Source organism: Pimephales promelas, chromosome 21 (genome assembly GCF_988280905.1).
Source record: "Pimephales promelas chromosome 21, fPimPro1.hap1.1, whole genome shotgun sequence".
Lineage (NCBI taxonomy): Eukaryota > Metazoa > Chordata > Actinopteri > Cypriniformes > Leuciscidae > Pimephales > Pimephales promelas.
In genome coordinates this window covers 23,145,553-23,163,292 of record NC_142789.1, presented here as the reverse complement: position 1 = coordinate 23,163,292, position 17,740 = coordinate 23,145,553, and the positions used below count along the sequence as shown (strand labels likewise).

The 17,740-nt window shown below is 34.8% G+C and overlaps 3 protein-coding genes across 8 annotated transcripts in view; all 3 read left to right on the top strand.

Annotated features, from left to right (window-relative positions):
• map4k3a (mitogen-activated protein kinase kinase kinase kinase 3a) overlaps positions 1 to 7,881 on the top strand; it is a 60,724-nt gene extending 52,843 nt beyond the window's left edge. For 4 of the 5 annotated variants that reach the window (XM_089125146.1, XM_089125144.1, XM_089125145.1 and 1 more), the window contains 16 exons: positions 630 to 681; positions 1,430 to 1,595; positions 2,261 to 2,358; positions 3,077 to 3,118; positions 3,304 to 3,388; positions 3,510 to 3,589; positions 3,727 to 3,787; positions 4,017 to 4,134; positions 4,233 to 4,291; positions 4,613 to 4,716; positions 4,954 to 5,122; positions 5,397 to 5,465; positions 5,540 to 5,632; positions 5,813 to 5,883; positions 6,343 to 6,398; positions 6,551 to 7,881. In XM_089125146.1, coding sequence (XP_088981272.1) covers positions 630 to 681; positions 1,430 to 1,595; positions 2,261 to 2,358; positions 3,077 to 3,118; positions 3,304 to 3,388; positions 3,510 to 3,589; positions 3,727 to 3,787; positions 4,017 to 4,134; positions 4,233 to 4,291; positions 4,613 to 4,716; positions 4,954 to 5,122; positions 5,397 to 5,465; positions 5,540 to 5,632; positions 5,813 to 5,883; positions 6,343 to 6,398; positions 6,551 to 6,638 — 1,411 coding nt within the window. In that variant the 3' untranslated portion in view covers positions 6,639 to 7,881. Of the gene's footprint in view, positions 1 to 629; positions 682 to 1,429; positions 1,725 to 2,260; positions 2,359 to 3,076; positions 3,119 to 3,303; positions 3,389 to 3,509; positions 3,590 to 3,726; positions 3,788 to 4,016; positions 4,135 to 4,232; positions 4,292 to 4,612; positions 4,717 to 4,953; positions 5,123 to 5,396; positions 5,466 to 5,539; positions 5,633 to 5,812; positions 5,884 to 6,342; positions 6,399 to 6,550 lie in introns of all 5 variants that reach the window. The other variant, XM_039674162.2, reaches the window with a different exon arrangement.
• Positions 7,882 to 8,030: 149 nt separating this feature from the next.
• pecr (peroxisomal trans-2-enoyl-CoA reductase) lies at positions 8,031 to 11,860 on the top strand. Its single transcript, XM_039674168.2, has 8 exons — positions 8,031 to 8,186; positions 8,878 to 9,011; positions 9,116 to 9,281; positions 9,688 to 9,769; positions 9,912 to 10,008; positions 10,661 to 10,771; positions 11,208 to 11,319; positions 11,444 to 11,860. Exons 1-8 carry the CDS (start codon positions 8,075 to 8,077, stop codon positions 11,527 to 11,529), a joined length of 900 nt encoding a protein of 299 aa, XP_039530102.2. The 5' UTR covers positions 8,031 to 8,074; the 3' UTR covers positions 11,530 to 11,860.
• An 866-nt stretch (positions 11,861 to 12,726) lies between these two features.
• tmem169a (transmembrane protein 169a) lies at positions 12,727 to 17,605 on the top strand. 2 transcript variants are annotated; one of them, XM_039674287.2, is made up of 3 exons: positions 12,727 to 12,905; positions 13,087 to 13,414; positions 14,512 to 17,605. In XM_039674287.2, exons 2-3 carry the CDS (start codon positions 13,174 to 13,176, stop codon positions 15,144 to 15,146), a joined length of 876 nt encoding a protein of 291 aa, XP_039530221.2. In that variant the 5' UTR covers positions 12,727 to 12,905; positions 13,087 to 13,173; the 3' UTR covers positions 15,147 to 17,605. The 2 variants fall into 2 exon arrangements, with proteins under 2 accessions (XP_039530221.2, XP_039530222.2); XM_039674288.2 differs by having other exon boundaries at positions 12,732 to 12,835.
• Positions 17,606 to 17,740: the final 135 nt, after the last annotated feature.

The window sequence follows — 17,740 nt, the reverse complement described above, 5'->3', positions numbered from 1 at the left end:
CTCTATGTGGCAGAATTACAGCGCCCCATACTGGTCTGGCATATATACTACACCGTTTTCAGTCGGTTTCAGTGGTTTCATGTGCATTTCTTGAGACGACGCCGTGTTTACGATTTTTTTTTTTAGAACGAGGAAAAAAAAAATCAGATAGGGAACGCACCGGCTTCGTGTGGACGTGGCCTTAGTGACGACAAGATTTCTAATACAAATGTTATTATTTATTCATCATCATGTTCCAAACCTAATTGCTTTTATTAGTGACCAGCAAAAAAAAAAAATACGCTACATGCAAGTAGTCGATAACATTTTTGCGCTGAATTTAATTTTTCAAAAGTTTTAGTGTGTCAGGAAAAAGAATAACAGCATGCATGTTTGAAATGACGTGAGCATGAGTAAATAATAACAGAATTTTCATTAGAGTGAATTATTCCTTGTGCATTTGATTGCATGCGTATTTGTTGTTTGTTTCCTGTCTTTTATTGAACCCCTGTTTGTCCAGTGTCAGATGAAACCAAGCACATAGGTCCATTAACATCATGTTAATGCCCTCAAATTATGTTCGTCAAAGTATGATTAACATAAATAGGTTGCTTTGTGACTCAGTTAATCTGATATCTGATTTGTCTCAGCACGAAAAACTCTACCATGAGGCCTAAGGTCCCCCCACCACTTCCTCCCAAGGTAAATATCCAAACAAGCTACAGTATATGGTATAACAACATGTTTTAGTAAACCTTTTTAGTGTTGAAAACTTGCACTACTGTTCAATGGTTTGGAAATTTTTTTTTTTATATATATATATATATATATATATATATTTTTTTTTTGTTGTTGTAATAAATCATTACTTTTGTTTAGCATTAAATCAATCAAAAGTGACAAAAAGACGTTTACATTGTTTTGAACTTTCTATTTATCAAAGAATCCTGAAAAAAAAAAATCTCAAAAATATGAAGCAACACTAACGTTTACAGCATTGATAATAATGTTGAAATGTTTCTTGAGCAGCAAATCAGCATATTAGAATGATTTCTGAAGGATCATGTGATACTGAAAATTCAGTATTGCATCACAGGAATAAATTACACTTTAAAATAAATAAAATTAGAAAACAGTTATTTTAAATTGTAATAATAATTTAGAATATTATTGTATTTCCTGTGTTTTTGATCAAATAAATATAGCCTTGGTGAGCATAAGAGATATATTTTTAAATCTTTCCCACCCCAAACCTTTGAAAGGTAGTGTATGTTCAGGTGTTGTTTTGATTTAGCAGTTTTATTTTGAGCAACCAAGTCCTTCTTTTTTTCCTTGAAGCAAGCTTATCGGAAATCAGTGAACAGCTTCTACATCTACTTTTTTTAGTAATCGCACTATTGATCCCACAGAAGCGGTAGCATGCTGCTAATTTTGTTCTGTCGTTTTCCAGCCAAAGTCCAGTCCCGGACCTCATCAAAGCTCCTCGGGCGATCATGACGGTAACCAGGGCACCATAAAGCGCTGCCCGGAGCCCGAAAGCCCCGCTCGATCATCCACCAACGTACCCCCTCGACCTCCGCCGCCTCGACTGCCAGCAAACAAGCTCAGCAGTTTAGGTAATGAGACCAGTCGGGAAGAACTTGACCCGTGGGAAGCCCAGGGGGATGCTGGGATATGTAGTCAGTTCGACGAGAGTCTTCAGGTCTCGTTTGACGACGAGGAAGATCACGATGAGGAAGGAGACAGTAAGACAGGCCCCTCCCATATTGAATTCAGCTCTCCCTCCCCATAAACGTAGTTCAACCCCAGTCGCTAAACCTGTCTCTAAACCGTCCCATTGTTAGTCCCTTTAGTCGGCCGGTAGTGAGATTACATGTCATCTCTCATCCCTCTCTGAGAGAAATGCCATCAATGGTGTTGACATGTGAAAATGTCACACACCCACTGGAAGACATCATGAATCACCCACTCCACCCTTGTAATCTTTTCCTTGTCTAAGTATTGTTCTCCTGTCAGTCTTTGTTGCAGTCATCCTTTTTGATTTATAACACTTGTCTTTGCATTGTATTATAGTGTGGTTGCTGGAAATCGCAGCAGTAGCTTAGTAATCACGAAACGTTTGATCGTAATGCTAAACTTCTTTGGGGATGTACATACAAAGCACACTTTCTTTGTGCTCTGTGTGTATCTCTTGCTGGATACCTATTTTAAGGAACATAGCTTTTAGGATTTATAAACCAAAACTGAATTGTGTACTATATCTTTTCTTACATGCGCACAGGTAATGGAATTAGCCCATCTGAACACTCGCCCTCAACGGAGACACAGTCCACAACGCCCCCTGCTGTTTCTGGAACGAAGGACAAGAAAGATTTTCTAGTATGGCTCGGTTCCATTGCATTTAGTGATTCTTGCAACACTTGCAACACATGTTTTCTGGATAATGAATCTTTGACATGTTTGTTTATGTTATATATATATATATATATATATATATAGCTCATAATGATAATGATAATTAAGATGTTTAATGATCAGGTCTTTAAAGAAATTAAATGATTTAATGATTTAATAACTAATATTATTTAATTAAATAATTTAGTTATGTAATAACTAATATTATTTAATTATTTAATATCTATTAGATTTGGAAGTTTTTTAAGTTTATATCTCTTATGCTCACAAAGTCTGCAATTATTTAATCAAAAATACAGTAAAAAGAGTAATATTAAAAGTATTAATTTCTCTCTCTTTAATGTTTTTTTAAAATTCATAATGATAAATAAAAAAATTCTTGAGCAGCAAATCAGCACATTAGAATGATTTCTGAAGGATCATGTGACATTGAAGACTGGAGTATTGATGCTTAAAATTCAGCATGTCATCAAAGGACTAAATTATATTTTTAAATTGATTACAATAGAAAGCAATAATTTTACATTGTAATGATATTATACAATATTACTGTGTTTACTGTATTATATATATATATATATATATATATATATATATATATATATATATATATATATATATATATATATAAATCTACTTACATTCTCTTATTTTGCTTCAATCGTATTTGTTTTCCCCGCAGAAACCCATCAGCAATGGTCTCCCTCCAACCCCAAAGGTTCATGTAAGTGGACATCATAGACTGCAGATCTATGGCACTGTATTGGGACTCAAGCACTTGCCATGTATTCATATTTAAAAAAAAAAAATGCATATTACCTTTCTGATGCATTTGTTTTCTTGGATATAAACCTTTTGAACTGTGATTAATTTGGCTGTTCTCCATTTGCGCTTTATTCTCATATCCAGATGGGAGCATGTTTCTCTAAAGTCTTTAATGGCTGTCCATTAAAAATACATTGCGCTACCTCATGGATCAATCCAGACACACGAGGTGAGCTCAGTTAATATGTCTCAGTTAGAATCTGGCTTACCAGAAATATTAATATTTCATGGTACATTATTATATCTATTTTGCCTAGATAAGCATTTTCTAATATCTTCATGCATTTCAGACCAGTATCTGATATTTGGAGCAGAAGAAGGCATCTACACCTTAAACCTTAATGAGCTGCACGAGACGTCCATGGAGCAGGTATGATGCTACTTTTCAGGCATTTGCAAACAAATTTTGGAAAATGAATTTGTGTGATGTACAGTATATCCTTGTGGTATGCTTCTACAGTCAGTCATGTTTGTTTTGTGCTAAAGCTATTTTTGTGTCACTTTCAGCTTTTCCCCAGGAGATGTACTTGGCTGTATGTCATGAGCAACAGCCTGCTATCAATATCCGGTAAGCTGTGCTATAAAAAAGATCAGGTTTAGCTTTTCAAATTACAAATATTCTGAATGAGTTTCTTTTTTTTTATCACAATTTTATTTTTTGGGTCACACTTTACTTTATAAGATATAACTGTAATAATACTAGAATAGTTATGTATAGTAACATGCCATATATGTCAAGTGTTACCTGATATTGTGCTGTTTCCCAGTTTTTGAATAATGAAATTGTGTTTCCGCAGGAAAAGCATGTCACCTGTACTCTCACAGTCTGAGTGGCCTGTTTGAGCATGCTCGACATATGCAGAAACTCCCTGTTGCCATACCAACATACAGATTTCCTGACAAAATGATCCCCAGGTAAATGTTCAGACCTCTGTGTGTGTGTGTAAGGATGTGACCAAAATTGTGTTTTTTTTTTTTGTTTTTTTCATTCTATGTTTTTATTTGTATCCCAGGAAATTCTCAGTGTCCAATAAGATCCCTGAAACAAAAGGGTGTCAAAAGTGCTGTGTAGGTAAGCAGATCCTGTACCTTTATTTCTGAATTCAGAGCTCTGGAAAGAAGGGGTTTATAGAACCATTGGCTTTTTCAAAATTTCTTTTTTTTAACCATTTTGGACACTGTGAGGAAAGAGGTGATGCTGCTATGTGTATATTATGAAAAAATTTAACTGTTTTTTTTTTTTTTACCTTGGGTGCTTGTAAACCTATTGTAGGAGTCCTCCTAAACAAAAAGTAGTATAATAGGGGCACTTTAAGGGAAATATATTGAAATTGACTTTATTTAAGGTATTCTACAGTATTTTGTTTCCATATGTTGTCTTGTTTATTCTCAGTGAGGAATCCTTATACTGGTCACAAGTACCTGTGCGGTGCCTTTCAGTCCAGTATTGTCCTTTTTGAGTGGGTGGAGTCCATGCAGAAATTCATGTTGGTCAAGGTGAGCCCTGAGTCACTGGTTCCCATCGCCAAAACAATGTTACAGGGTGAAAAAGGGTTGACAACTCAAAGTGGTGGAAAGAAATATAATGTAGGCTTAGCTATTAGCTATTCATGTTTCCTTTTAAGCTTTTAAAAATTGCTGATCTTCCGCTTAAGACTTGAGGGTTAAAATTGCTTTACTTGGCACATTCACATGCAGGCTGTTCCAAATTAAGCACTGACTCGTTCCCTGCAGAGCATAGACTTCCCCCTGCCGTGTCCGCTGGAGGTGTTTGAGATGCTGGTGGTTCCAGAGCATCAGTATCCTCTCATCTGCATAGCTGTGAGCAAAGGGACCGAGCTTAACCAGGTGGTACGGTTCGAGACCCTCAATCCCAACTCGACCACCAACTGGTTCGATTCTGGTGGGTATAACTTTATTATCATACCAATTATCAAAATTGTATATTATTTTTTAAATAATATTTGTAATATTTTTAATTATAATAATTCATTTAGAATGTATAAATAATTTAAATTAAATTTATTGTATTATTTTTATTTATTTATTTAAATTATTTTAATATTTTTAAAATATATTTTAAAATTGCCTGTTTATGCAGCTGTTTATTTATTCATTTGAATATATATATATATATATATATATATAATTCTAGAAAATTGTTAATGTTGTTTCAGATACGCCACAAAGTTGTGTGATGCATGTGACCCAGCTGGAGAGAGATACAATTTTAGTCTGCTTAGATCGTAAGTACAGAACATGCCATTAATAGATTATCAAAAAACTGATATAGTGATTAATTGCCTTTCTTCGTCCCCAGGGAGCATTAAGATTGTGAATTTGCAAGGCCGGTTAAAGTCCAGTCGAAAACTCTCAGCCGAACTGACTTTTAACTTCCAGATTGAATCGATAGGTAAGGAACTCTTGTACATTTAAGGGTGGCCTGAAGTAAATGTTTCCTCCATTTTTACATAAATCCTCTCTAAGCTCACTGAATTTAACAGTTGACCTTTAGGTATTTCAACACTTTTTTATTATAGTATCTATCTATTGTAGTAAAATCTTTCTCTATGCATTTATGTATCCCTCTTAGTTTGCCTTCAAGACAGTGTGTTGGCCTTCTGGAGGCATGGCATGCAAGGACGCAGCTTCAAGTCCAATGAGGCAAGTCCATCTTAATATATGTACAGAAGATGTACAGACGGCCTTTCAATAATATCAAGAGAAAAAAAAACCTGACCCCATCGCGAAGCAGAAAAAACAATATATTTAAATTATATATTATATTAAATAATATAAATGTATATTTATATCTAAATTAAATAAGTTCAATTTAATTTAATATAAATACTTAATGCCAATTAAATGCAATACAGGTTACTAATTAAAAAGTATATAATTATATATAATTAAATTGGATTAATTTGCAATACAGGTTACTTTTTAATGTGGTTTACCTGATATTTAACAACATGTTTAATTTTTTTTTTATTCTTTCTCCTTCAGCTATTTTAAACACATAGTATATATATATCAGGATCACAACATATTTCATAGAGTGGTGTAAGAAAAAACTATATGACTTGCATATTTTGCAATCGCATTATTCTGTTTATATTCCAGATTACACAGGAGATTTCTGACAACACGAGGATATTTAGACTGCTGGGTTCAGACAGGTGAGAAGAAGCCATCTAATTATTATGTCATGATTTAATTAATATTGTACACTTTATTACTGGTGTCCCAATCCATGTTTTATAATGTAGGGCATATGTTCGCAGAAAGGGCATCTGGTCAAAGGTATTTGTTTCAATGTTATTCTTTATAGAGTGGTGGTTTTGGAGAGCCGGCCAACAGACAATCCAACAGCACACAGCAATCTCTACATCCTCGCAGGCCACGAAAACAGCTACTGACCGCAATGCATCTTGGTGCAAAAAACACTACATGTCGGAATGGAGCGTTACAAGAGGCTTTTAATTTAATATGGCCCAGCGACAACTAGCCACATCTCAGAAGAACCGCAGATATGCTGCTGTTGGACAACTGAGAGTGCAGAGGAAGACTTGAATGGATTCAAAGATCTCAGAGAACAGATAGGCCGTAACCGCATGATGTACTACGGTATGCACTTTCACCCTTAACTGTTTTAGAGGCCTTGCTTTGGTTTGGCTTCTAGCAGTTTTAATTTATTTTTTAACTGAAACACACACATATACGTTTTTTTTTTTTTTTTCAAAAGTAAGCAAGATTTCTTTTGATTTAAGCCACTACTCTCACTTGACGCTAACCACACCAAGTGCTTGAAGACACGTATTTAATTCATGTACATACATAGTATTGTTGAATTGTACTCTTTGCATTGGTTATGTAGATATCAGTACATTTATGTTGTACAGGTTTGTGGCAGCATTAGCGTTGTAAAGGACTGTGAGATGTCAGGTACTACTTAAAGTGACCTCTAGGGCCAGAAAATTTTTGTTATATGCAATGGTTTAAGAATCACAAAGCTGAAGTGCCACTTTTTCCCGAGACTTGCCTTCTTAATGTCTTTTTTGTTTGTTTTTTATTGTAAAACCTAATCTTTTTTTATAAAAAGCCAAATTGTGTTTTTATCAAGCAACTTCTAATTCAGTGGCCCTCGTAATTGTTTTTAACTCTGTGGTATGCACTCACTTCAAATTTGCACAATGTTATTAAAATGTTAATGTGTATATGTAAGTGTATGTTTAAAACCATGCAGATAATAACATATATAGAAATATACACATGTATTTTTTTTTTTGTAAATGTGTATACATGTATAATCATAATAAGCAATAAATCATTAGGATATTTTTACATTATTTTGAAAAGTTCTCAAGCTTATGTGGGTGACATTACTGTCTGCATCCAGGTGCATAATGCATATGTTTGTATGTAATTTGAGTGCTGTATACACAAGATGATGTTGGAAATTGTGTGTCTGTAAACTTTCTACAACATGGACATTCTCTTACAGAACTCCAATTCAAAGTAAATGAAATTCCACAATAAGAAAAGAAAAACGTAACTTATTCCTTGAGTTCTCTTGTCTGTACGAGTATGGAATACATTTTCTTTTCGTTTTGTGTCAAATGTAAATAGTGTAAAATAAAATCACATGGTTTTACATACTGAGATATCTTTCGTGTTTTAATAATAAACGTATTTTGCTTACTTGTATAGACTTTGCTTAGTATTTACACCATTATTAAAAGTTCAAAGCGCAAACGGTCCTGCTCAGAACACAGGAAGCTGGATCAAAAGATCAGAACACACGGAAGGGACTTTTATTTTGCTTCACAGTCCGTCTCGTGACGTCACATACATCATGGCTTCGTCCAGTGTTTTTAAAGCAGGTCTTTTCAATCACAAAGTTGCAATCGTGACGGGAGGCGGGACTGGGATAGGAAAATCTATTACTTCTGAGCTCTTACACTTAGGTATGCATTTACTGATTTTACTGATGGATTTGTCCTTGTATTTAGATCAGGACTGCATACGATAACGTAACACTCCAGTGAACTTTAGTCCAGATATCGAGCAACACGCACAGCATTTTCACCCCTTGTCCCGCACGTCGCATATTGAGTAAATGTCCCGCATTTTCATCAGTCTATTGGTTTTTTAATTATCATATTAAGAAAACGTGCATACGTTCTTTTGCCTTTTTAAGAATGCATTTCCTACTTATTACTTTTGCTGCGTAGTTTTCTTTTCAGCACTTTTAGCATATATATATATATATATATATATATATATATATATGCTAGGCTATATAGACCAGATATAGACTTTTACTGTCTATGGATATAGACCTTGTTCAGAGCAGCGCCATCACTTATATTTTTCCACAGCTCACATTTTCTTTTTTTTTTAATTATCTACTGTAATTTCTTTGGAAAAATATATTTGCAATATTTCATCAGCAGAATTCAAAGCACGTTAAATAAAGTACAACCCACTGAAGAGATGTGTCTCTCACAGCCTCGTTTTTTTTATACAGTCTAGCTGTATGTGTGATAGATAGATAGATAGATAGATAGATAGATAGATAGATAGATAGATAGATAGATAGATAGATATACACAGTCTCATATATACACACAGTCTCAAATATCACCCATGTTGTAGGATGCAATGTTGTCATATCATCCAGAAAGCTTGAGCGTCTGCAGGCAGCAGCTGAAGAGCTGGCACAGAAGATCCCCCCATCCAGTCTGGCTAAAGTGACCCCTATACAGTGCAACATCCGGAATGAAGAAGAGGTGACAGTCTCATTAACCTGTTTTTATACATTGCGTTCATGCCACAGAGTTACTCTACAAAGAAAATGTAGGCTATTATGTAGCCTATCTCTCATTTTTGACAGGTGAAGAACCTGATGGCCTCCACCCTGAAGCTCCATGGGAGGATTGACTTTTTAGTGAATAATGGAGGTGGACAGTTTTCCAGCCCTGTGAACATGATGAGTGCAAAAGGCTGGAATGCTGTGATTGACACTAACCTCAACGGAACGTTCTTATGCTGCAAAGAAGGTTGGGAATGCGATGTGACGTGTAGCGCTATCGGCTTCACTCTTCAAAATAAGAGTTCCAAAAGAGGGTTTTCACAGCGTTGCAATGCTATGGAAGAACAGTTTTAGGTTCCCAAAAGAACCTTTCAGCAACCTGTTCTTAAAAAAACCCAGTTGTGTGTGTGTGTAAAGAACATTTTAATAATCTAAGAAACCCCTTTTCACTACAAAGAACCTTTTGTGCACTAAAAAGATTCCATGGAAGTTGAAGGTTCTTTATGGAACCATACAGCAGAGGTCAATAAATAACCTTTATATTTAAGGGTGTATTTGTGATAGCATGTGTAAATTGTAAGCCTTATTTCTAACTAAATAATGAATTGACATGTTGACAATTTTCCAATTCAAATTTTGCTTTTGATTCGTAGCATACAACGCCTGGATGAAAGATAATGGAGGTGTGATTGTAAACATCATTGCGGACATGTGGAAGGGTTTTCCTGGAATGGCGTGAGTTGGTAAAAATATTGGTTAATACAAATATTGTGTATTACTCTACATTTAATGGCTTGTTAAATATTCATCCTCTCATAGTAATGCATTTTGTCTCCTTTCAAAGCCATGTTTGAACTGCCAGACTTTTTTACGACAGGCACACAGGAGCGGCCCGTGCTGCAGTGGACAACCTGACCAAGAGCCTGGCCATTGAGTGGGCTGACAGTGGCATCCGGATCAACTCTGTGGCGCCGGTTAGTTGCATAGTGTTGTCTAAAATCAGGTTAAATTGTTTGAATGATATTCACGATTATTGATTTATCGGCTAATTGTGGTTATTCGATGTAATCGCAATTATTTGATAACCGCAATAATTGTTTAGATTTCAATCAAATTTGGCCAAAGAATATAAAAAACACTGTTGTAACATACATATAGATAGTTAAAGGTCTTCCTTTATTTGAAATTAAAGGTTGTGGGTTACAGCAGACTGCATCATACTATAATATATCATACATTTTCAAAGCATTAAAGAAAATCACATGTGCCTATTTTATCATAAATTGTATTATATTATATACAATTTATGTTAAAGAATAATGTATTAGATTTACACTGTAAGTGACATGAACAAAACTTAAAAATTAAATCATTATTATTTGTGTGGCATTTAATCGTCAGCACAAAATACATGACTGACACAGGCGAATTAAAAGTGGGGAAAAAAGCTTTGCCTGAAAAAGTTTCCATAGTATTATCACGGCCTCATAAGTTTTTACTAAATAACATGTTTTTTATTATATTTAATGCAATTCCAATTCAACTGCAATATACACTCCTAAGTGAACTGTCTTTTATCACAGAGACAGTGTGTGAATTTTTTTATGTTTTTGTGTTTCTTGACAGGGAACTATCATATCAAAAACTGCAATGGAAAACTACAAAGAATATGGTCCTACTTTGTTTAAGATGTCAGTGCCATCAAGTCCCGCTAAAAGACTTGGTGTTCCTGAGGAGGTATCTTATAACCTTTCATGATGTCGACATTTTGAAATAGCATAAACTATTCGAAGATCAGAACATAATTACTTTTATTGTGGCCAGCCTAAGGCACACCTGTGCAATAATCATATTGTCTGATCAGCATCTTCTTGATATGCCACACCTGTGAGGTGGAAGGATTATCTCAGCAAAGCAGAAGTGCTCACTAACACAGAAAAAAAACATTTTAGAGAAATAGGCCTATTGTGTACATAGATAAAGTCTTAGATATTTTAGTTTAACTCATGGAAAATGGGGGCAAATACAAAAGTGTTGGGTTTATAATTTTGTTCAGTGTGTGTGTAAATTAGTGTTTAAATAATCTGAGATTGAAATAAAATGTATGTTCTGCTCAGATCCTCAATATTTAATATGGATAATAATATATAAAATATGTAAATATTTCTATCAGATATCACCAGCTGTATGTTTCTTGCTGTCTCCGGCTGCCAGCTACATTTCTGGAGCGACCCTGAAGGTTGATGCAGGACAGAGCCTATACCACTCTTTGTGGGAAATCCCAGGTACCCATATTTGAGCCAGATGAGAGCATAACACATACTGTATTTGTTTAGAAATCAAGGACGGATGTTGACTCACTATGAGTAAGCAAATGCTTTCTGTTTCTGTTTGTGTCTCTCTGATCAGACCACAGTGCCTGGCCTCCAGCCCCAGATGGAGAAAATACTGACATACTGATAGAAATCATGAAAATGACCAAATCCAAGCTGTGAATCGTAACAAAACAAGTCTAGACGGTCAAACAGCTGCTCTTCATCACAGCGTGGGTGGCGCTCAAGTGTTTTTTTCTTTGCTAGGAATTGTAACGCGTCTCGACTGTGGCTTTTGAGTGATGCTCACTGAATTTTAGCATTGTCATTGCATAACTAAGCTCTAATAGTTCTTGATTAACTGTGCTTAATCAAGGTAAATATGTGTAATAATATGATATTGTGAAAATAACATTTGTAATTGTGAGATTTTCTAAAAAAGTATCAATTTTCACCGTGAGATTACAAATATGTAATGAATCGTTTAAGAAAATAAATTTTCTTTTGAAACAACTTTTAAACGATTGCATCAGTTTGTTGGTTCATTTCTGATATAAAGTATAGCTTTTTATCTGAGTAATAGTAAAACAACAAAAACTTTCAAAATTATGCTAGTAGATCCTTATATTTTATTAAATATAGTTATTTACAGTATTGTAAGTAAATGAACAGTACTATGGAAGTAAAATAATGTCAAATGTTTTTGAAACAAAAGGCATGTTGAATTGCACCAACTGAAAAAAAAAATGCATTATGTTAACCATGCTTGTATTTTAATCCATTGTATTTTTAAGGCTTGCATTTTTATGGGCTGAAATTCAACATGGTTTGATATTTAAGCTGTGAATATTTCGATTAAAAACATTTCAAACACATTTTCGTTGTTAAAAATTCAATAATCCATATTCACCTTTCATATTTCACTTTCAAAATATTCAAACTATTTAAAAATACAAAGTAAAAATAATGTCAAATGTTTTTGAAACAAAAAGCATGTCGAATTGCACCAACTGAAAAAAATGCATTATGTTAACCATGGTTGTGTTCCCAAAAACATTTTTATTAGAAAAATTAAAATTAGCAAAATATAGAATATACTTTAAATGGCCAGGTTAGCAAACATTTTGACAAGAGTGCTATTATCCAGACATGGTACTGTCGTGTTGTACTTTTTGCTAGTGTTTCAACCAAATAAAAATAGCAGTTATTAAATGTATTATTTTTTTTAAGTTCATTGTCAGGCGGAATGAATGATTAATCGGTTAAGTTGGCATCTTACTCGGAACATATTTAAAAATTGAGGCTCCTACAGAGTGCCGGTTGCTAGGCAGAGCGCCGCAAAACGCGAGCATGCGCACTGAGCGCTGAGCGCACGCCGCTGATTGGCTAAACAATGGCATTAGCTGTGTGAGGGGGGTTGCGTTGTCCTCGGTGTGGCACTGTCCGAAAAAAATAATAATAATAAGCCAACTACACAATGTTACACGTGGTGAGTCACCCGAATGAGAACATATTAATCAAGTGACATCTACAGGCATTTGTTTGAGAATTTATTTAAGGTAAGAACCGTGTATTATCACTTCAGTATTGTGTAAATCAGAAACAGATTGGAAGCGTGTGGTGTGACTTGATATAAACAGTAACATGTCCTAAAATGCGATGTAATGCAAATGCAAAGCAACCACAGAGTAACATGAAATAACAGCAGGCTGTTGTGATATTTTTTTCCTCTCATACTAGAAGGGAGCATCTTTAAAGGGTGATTGACACACAAAGCAGGTGTGTCCAGCTGCATACTGACATCATACAGGAATTTTGTACATAGTCATGATGAGCGAAGGGGCATCTGGAGACACCACTGGTTTGGAGCTGGATGGAGTGATTGGGACAGAGGAGACCCCAGTGAACACGCTTCACAGATCAGCAGAGGAGGAGGGAACCACCACTCGGAGGAAGAAGAAGAAGAAAAAGAAAGAGATCATCTACCGCTCTGACCTGGAGGATGATGACGCTGGGGAGGGGACCTCTGAGAATGTGGATGGAACCTTTGGTCCTCCACCTGACGAAGGTGAAAATATGATATCTGCGGGCGAACTGTTTGTGCAAGTACAGTGAAATTCGTCATTTGTTTGTATGCTGTAATGGGTTAAAATAGATGATGGTAACGTGTGGTTTCTATACAGAATAGACCATTGATTGAGACCATAAGTAATTGCCCTCATTTTAAATATTACATTATTTTATACTCGATGATCATTTGATGTCAATTATCTATATTGTTCTACAATTTATTTTTCCCCAGACAGATCAGAAAGGCTTGCAATGTCAGGGAATTATATATTTGTGATTAGCACGTTGGAAAATGTAGAAAGATTGGTAGTATAAAAATGTACAATTTAAAAGTTTTGGGTCTGCTAATAGCATGCATTTTTGAAAGTCTAAATAAATAGCATGCATTTTTGAATTAATAAATAAATAAAAAATCTCACTGATTCCAACCTTTTGAACAATCAAAAACGATAAGCAGTTATTTTTTTTCCTACATTTTAAGTACATTTTGTTTACAGAATATAAATGTAATATATTATTAGTTTTGGGTCTGCTAATAGCATGCATTTTTGAAAGACTAAATTTTATTTTTATTTTATTTATTTGTTTATTTCGAGCAATATGTAGTTACACATGACAAGGCAATACGAAGCATTTTGGTTAGTCTGTACAAGCCTTTAAATTCATCATATTTATATCAACTTTAACAAAACCTAAATCTATTGCTCGAAACGGAGTGGATAGAAGTCAAACTTCAAAAGTCAAACTTATTTATTTAAATAAATAAATAAAAAATCTTACTGATCCCAACCTTTTGAACAGTCAAAAATTATAAGCAGTTCAGTTTTTTTCTACATTTTAAGTACATTTTGTTTACAGAATTTAACTGTAATATATTATTAGTTATGAAATAAATGCTTGGTTTCTGTAATTAGTAACTAGTGAGTGTAATTTAATTCAAGGCACGGTATTCGTGTCTGCTGACATGGACTGTATCCCATATTCCAGTGTTTTTCTTGTAATGCATTTCCTCTTTTCTTTCCCACTCAACAGATTTATTTATACGTATGAGTTGTTAAAGTAATATTCTCCTCAAAATTTATCTTACATTCACAGAAGAAGAGGATATCCCTGCTGACAGCCGTTTCGTGACCCTGACTGGCACCATCACAAGAGGAAAGCGGAAAGGCCAAATGGTGGACATCTATATGACCCTTACCGACAAAGAGCTGAGAGATATGGCCCGATCCAAAGAGCGTTTAGATGCAGAATGTGACGGGCTAGAGGAAGCCAAGCAAAAACCCTGCGCGCTGGGGGTCAGCCAGGGCCCTCATGTTCTTCTCTGGAGCCTTTCCTGCTCCCCGTTCGTCTTCCTTCTCTCTTTCATCACGTCGTTTTACTACGGAACGCTCACCTGGTACAACGTCTTCCTGGTTTACAATGAGGAACGCAGCTTTCTGCACAAGATCACGGTGTGTCCCTTGCTTATTCTGTTATATCCGGTACTGATCATGGCGTTGTCTCTTTGTATGGGTGTGTACGCCGCCGTGACCCAGCTCTCCTGGGTGTTTGGGGAATGGTGGCTGGCAGTGAGGGACCTGGAGAAGGGCTTCTGTGGGTGGATGTGTGGAAAGATGGGGTTGGAGGACTGCGCCCCGTACAATGTGGTTGAGCTGCTCGACTCTGACACTCTCTCCGGGACCCTCCGGGGGAAGAGGCTCGATGACGTTGAACACACTTCTACTTTGTGAACGCAAAAACATGGAATAACGTTCTGGGTTTAATTTTAATTAAGCTCTGTCAACAGCATCTGTAGCATGCTGTCAATTTAAAAACTTTTTTTTACTTATTTGGCTCAGGAAAAACAAACTTTAGAACAAGTCAAAATGATTTTCGTTAGCTTTTAACTTCTTTTTTTTTAATCCTGAGCCCTCATTTAAATGGATAGATCACCAAAAAAAGAAAATTCTGTCATTTTCTCACCCTCACGTTGTTGCAAAACGGTATGAATGACTTTCTTTTGTTCTGTGTTATATAAAAGAAAATATTATTTTGTTCCTATTGACATCATATGGACAGAAAATATTGAAACATTTATCAAAAAAAAAATGTTCCACAGGAGAAAGAATGCCACAGTTATGAAAAATAAATACATTCAAAATAGCATAAATGTGCCCAAAACGGCCACTATGGTAAGTCTGTGAAAATTATTTATATTCATAGCTCTCAAGTTTGATTTGGCTGAAAATTCCAAGCATCCTAATTATATCCTTGCATGTTTACATAGAAAAACATTTTATTGGCAGATATGCTTCTCACATTTTTCTACTGTACATATTTTTAAGATAATATGTAAAAGCCTTGTTTGAACAATCTTACTGTCAGTGATCGTAATCAAGTCAGATTTGCTCTATGGTTGTCAAAGGCAACTTTAGCTATAGCCTATATTAAACCATCAGATTCATCTGAGCAGAAGAGTGGAACTGATGGAAAATAAATAAAACTGCAAGTTACTTGCAGAGGAACATTGTTTTTGTTTTCAACCATAGATTTCTATAGAGAGCTATGGTACGGTAAATTAATACATCCGTGAATAAATTGTAGCATTTCGAGATTAAAGTTGAAATATTTCGAGAATAAAGTCGTACATAGAAGTTCTTATTTATCTGCTTCTGCTTTTGATCTAAATATAATTGTAGCTTCTTTATCTTGGCTTCTAACAAAAGGAAATTCTACAGGTGCTAATCTTACAACATGGCATTACCATTTGTTTTAGGACGGCTAGACATGCACGAAGGCTAAATTTTTAGCGTAATTTTAACTTTATCCTTAAAATATTACGACTTTATTCTTGAAATGTTTAGACTTTATTCTCTGAATATGTAAAAAAAAATGACGTTGCGGTTCAGGGCTTCCGTAGAAGTATTAGAAGTATTTACCATTGTCGTGCATTATACGCATTGCACAGCTGAAAAGCAGAAAACGTTTCTTCTCTAACGATTTTCTCAAGCTATCTGACCAATACTTGCACTTGAACCAGACACTAAACAACATTTTACACTCTAAGCAGACAAATGCTTTTACACTTCTTAATATGTTCAAAATCACATAACTGTTGTGTTAGTGTTTGAAACAGTGTGGTGCTTTGTGTTTTTACAGGTGTAACAACAATGGTGCTCACCAAGGATATCAGCCATTAAAAACCATAAACTGGTTTACACGCATTAAGGATAATGGTTCTGTTGTCCCAGAAGATCATGTTACGTTTTCAAAAACCTTTTAGCAGAAAATTCACTGATCAATGGGCACACCTACTTCAAATGGTGTCAATTATAGTACTCATATCCTCTTCATATACAGTCGGCATTTACAACTTTATCTGTTGTTTATGGTGGCACGTATTGTAAAATAATTAAATGCAGGGTTCCCACGGTCATGGAAAATATCAGGAGATATCAGGGAATGTTAAAATTGTTCGAAAGTTCATGAGTATTAATAAAAAGCTATGAAGATTTTTTTTTACTAGAAAATGCTCTTGTCTGATTTGTGAGTGAATTATTCTTTTGAGTCACAAATCTGAAAAATTATACATATATACAAACTCGTATCCCTTAAAAATGTGTGGGAACCCTGTACATTACAAAATATCTTACCAGAGATCTAATGCATATGATCTGCATAATTTGAAGTCTGTATATTCAGACAATGTACAATATGTAAAGACAATTTTGTTAAAAAGTTGAACATTTATATCTGAAATATTCAATCTGCTGGCTTTAAAATATGCAAGTGTTAGAAGCTCTCAAATTATACTCAATTAATTCTGCAAATAAGCAGGTTTGATGTAAACCACCTTTTTAATTATAATCATCAATAGATTCAAACTATTGGGACAAGAGATTCTTGACTTTTTTTTATATCTTTGGGAACTTTTCCAACTGCTATGCTGTAGGCTTCAATAAACACTCAGCATGCCGCTAATAATAAAAGACCTTGACCTGTTTTTTGCAGTTAGGCCAGCCTTAAAAATATTATAAAATGTTGTCTTCTGGCACAAAGTAGCCTGTTTTTCTGTAAACATGGTTTCAAAGCACAAACTCGTTTTTTTTAATATTATGACCTTGATAAATGTTTTGTTTTCACACTTGTGCACTGGGTGTGTACCACAGTAATTTAATTTTCAACACTTATAATAAAGGATTTTATCTCATTTGTTTCAGTTGTATAGTTTTCCTTTCAGACTTAGTCAAAGTTTTTGTAGATCTCACACATTATTAAAGGTGTGACAGTGCTCTATAATTACCAAACCTTAAAAAAAAATGTTTTTAGTCAACATTGTTGACTG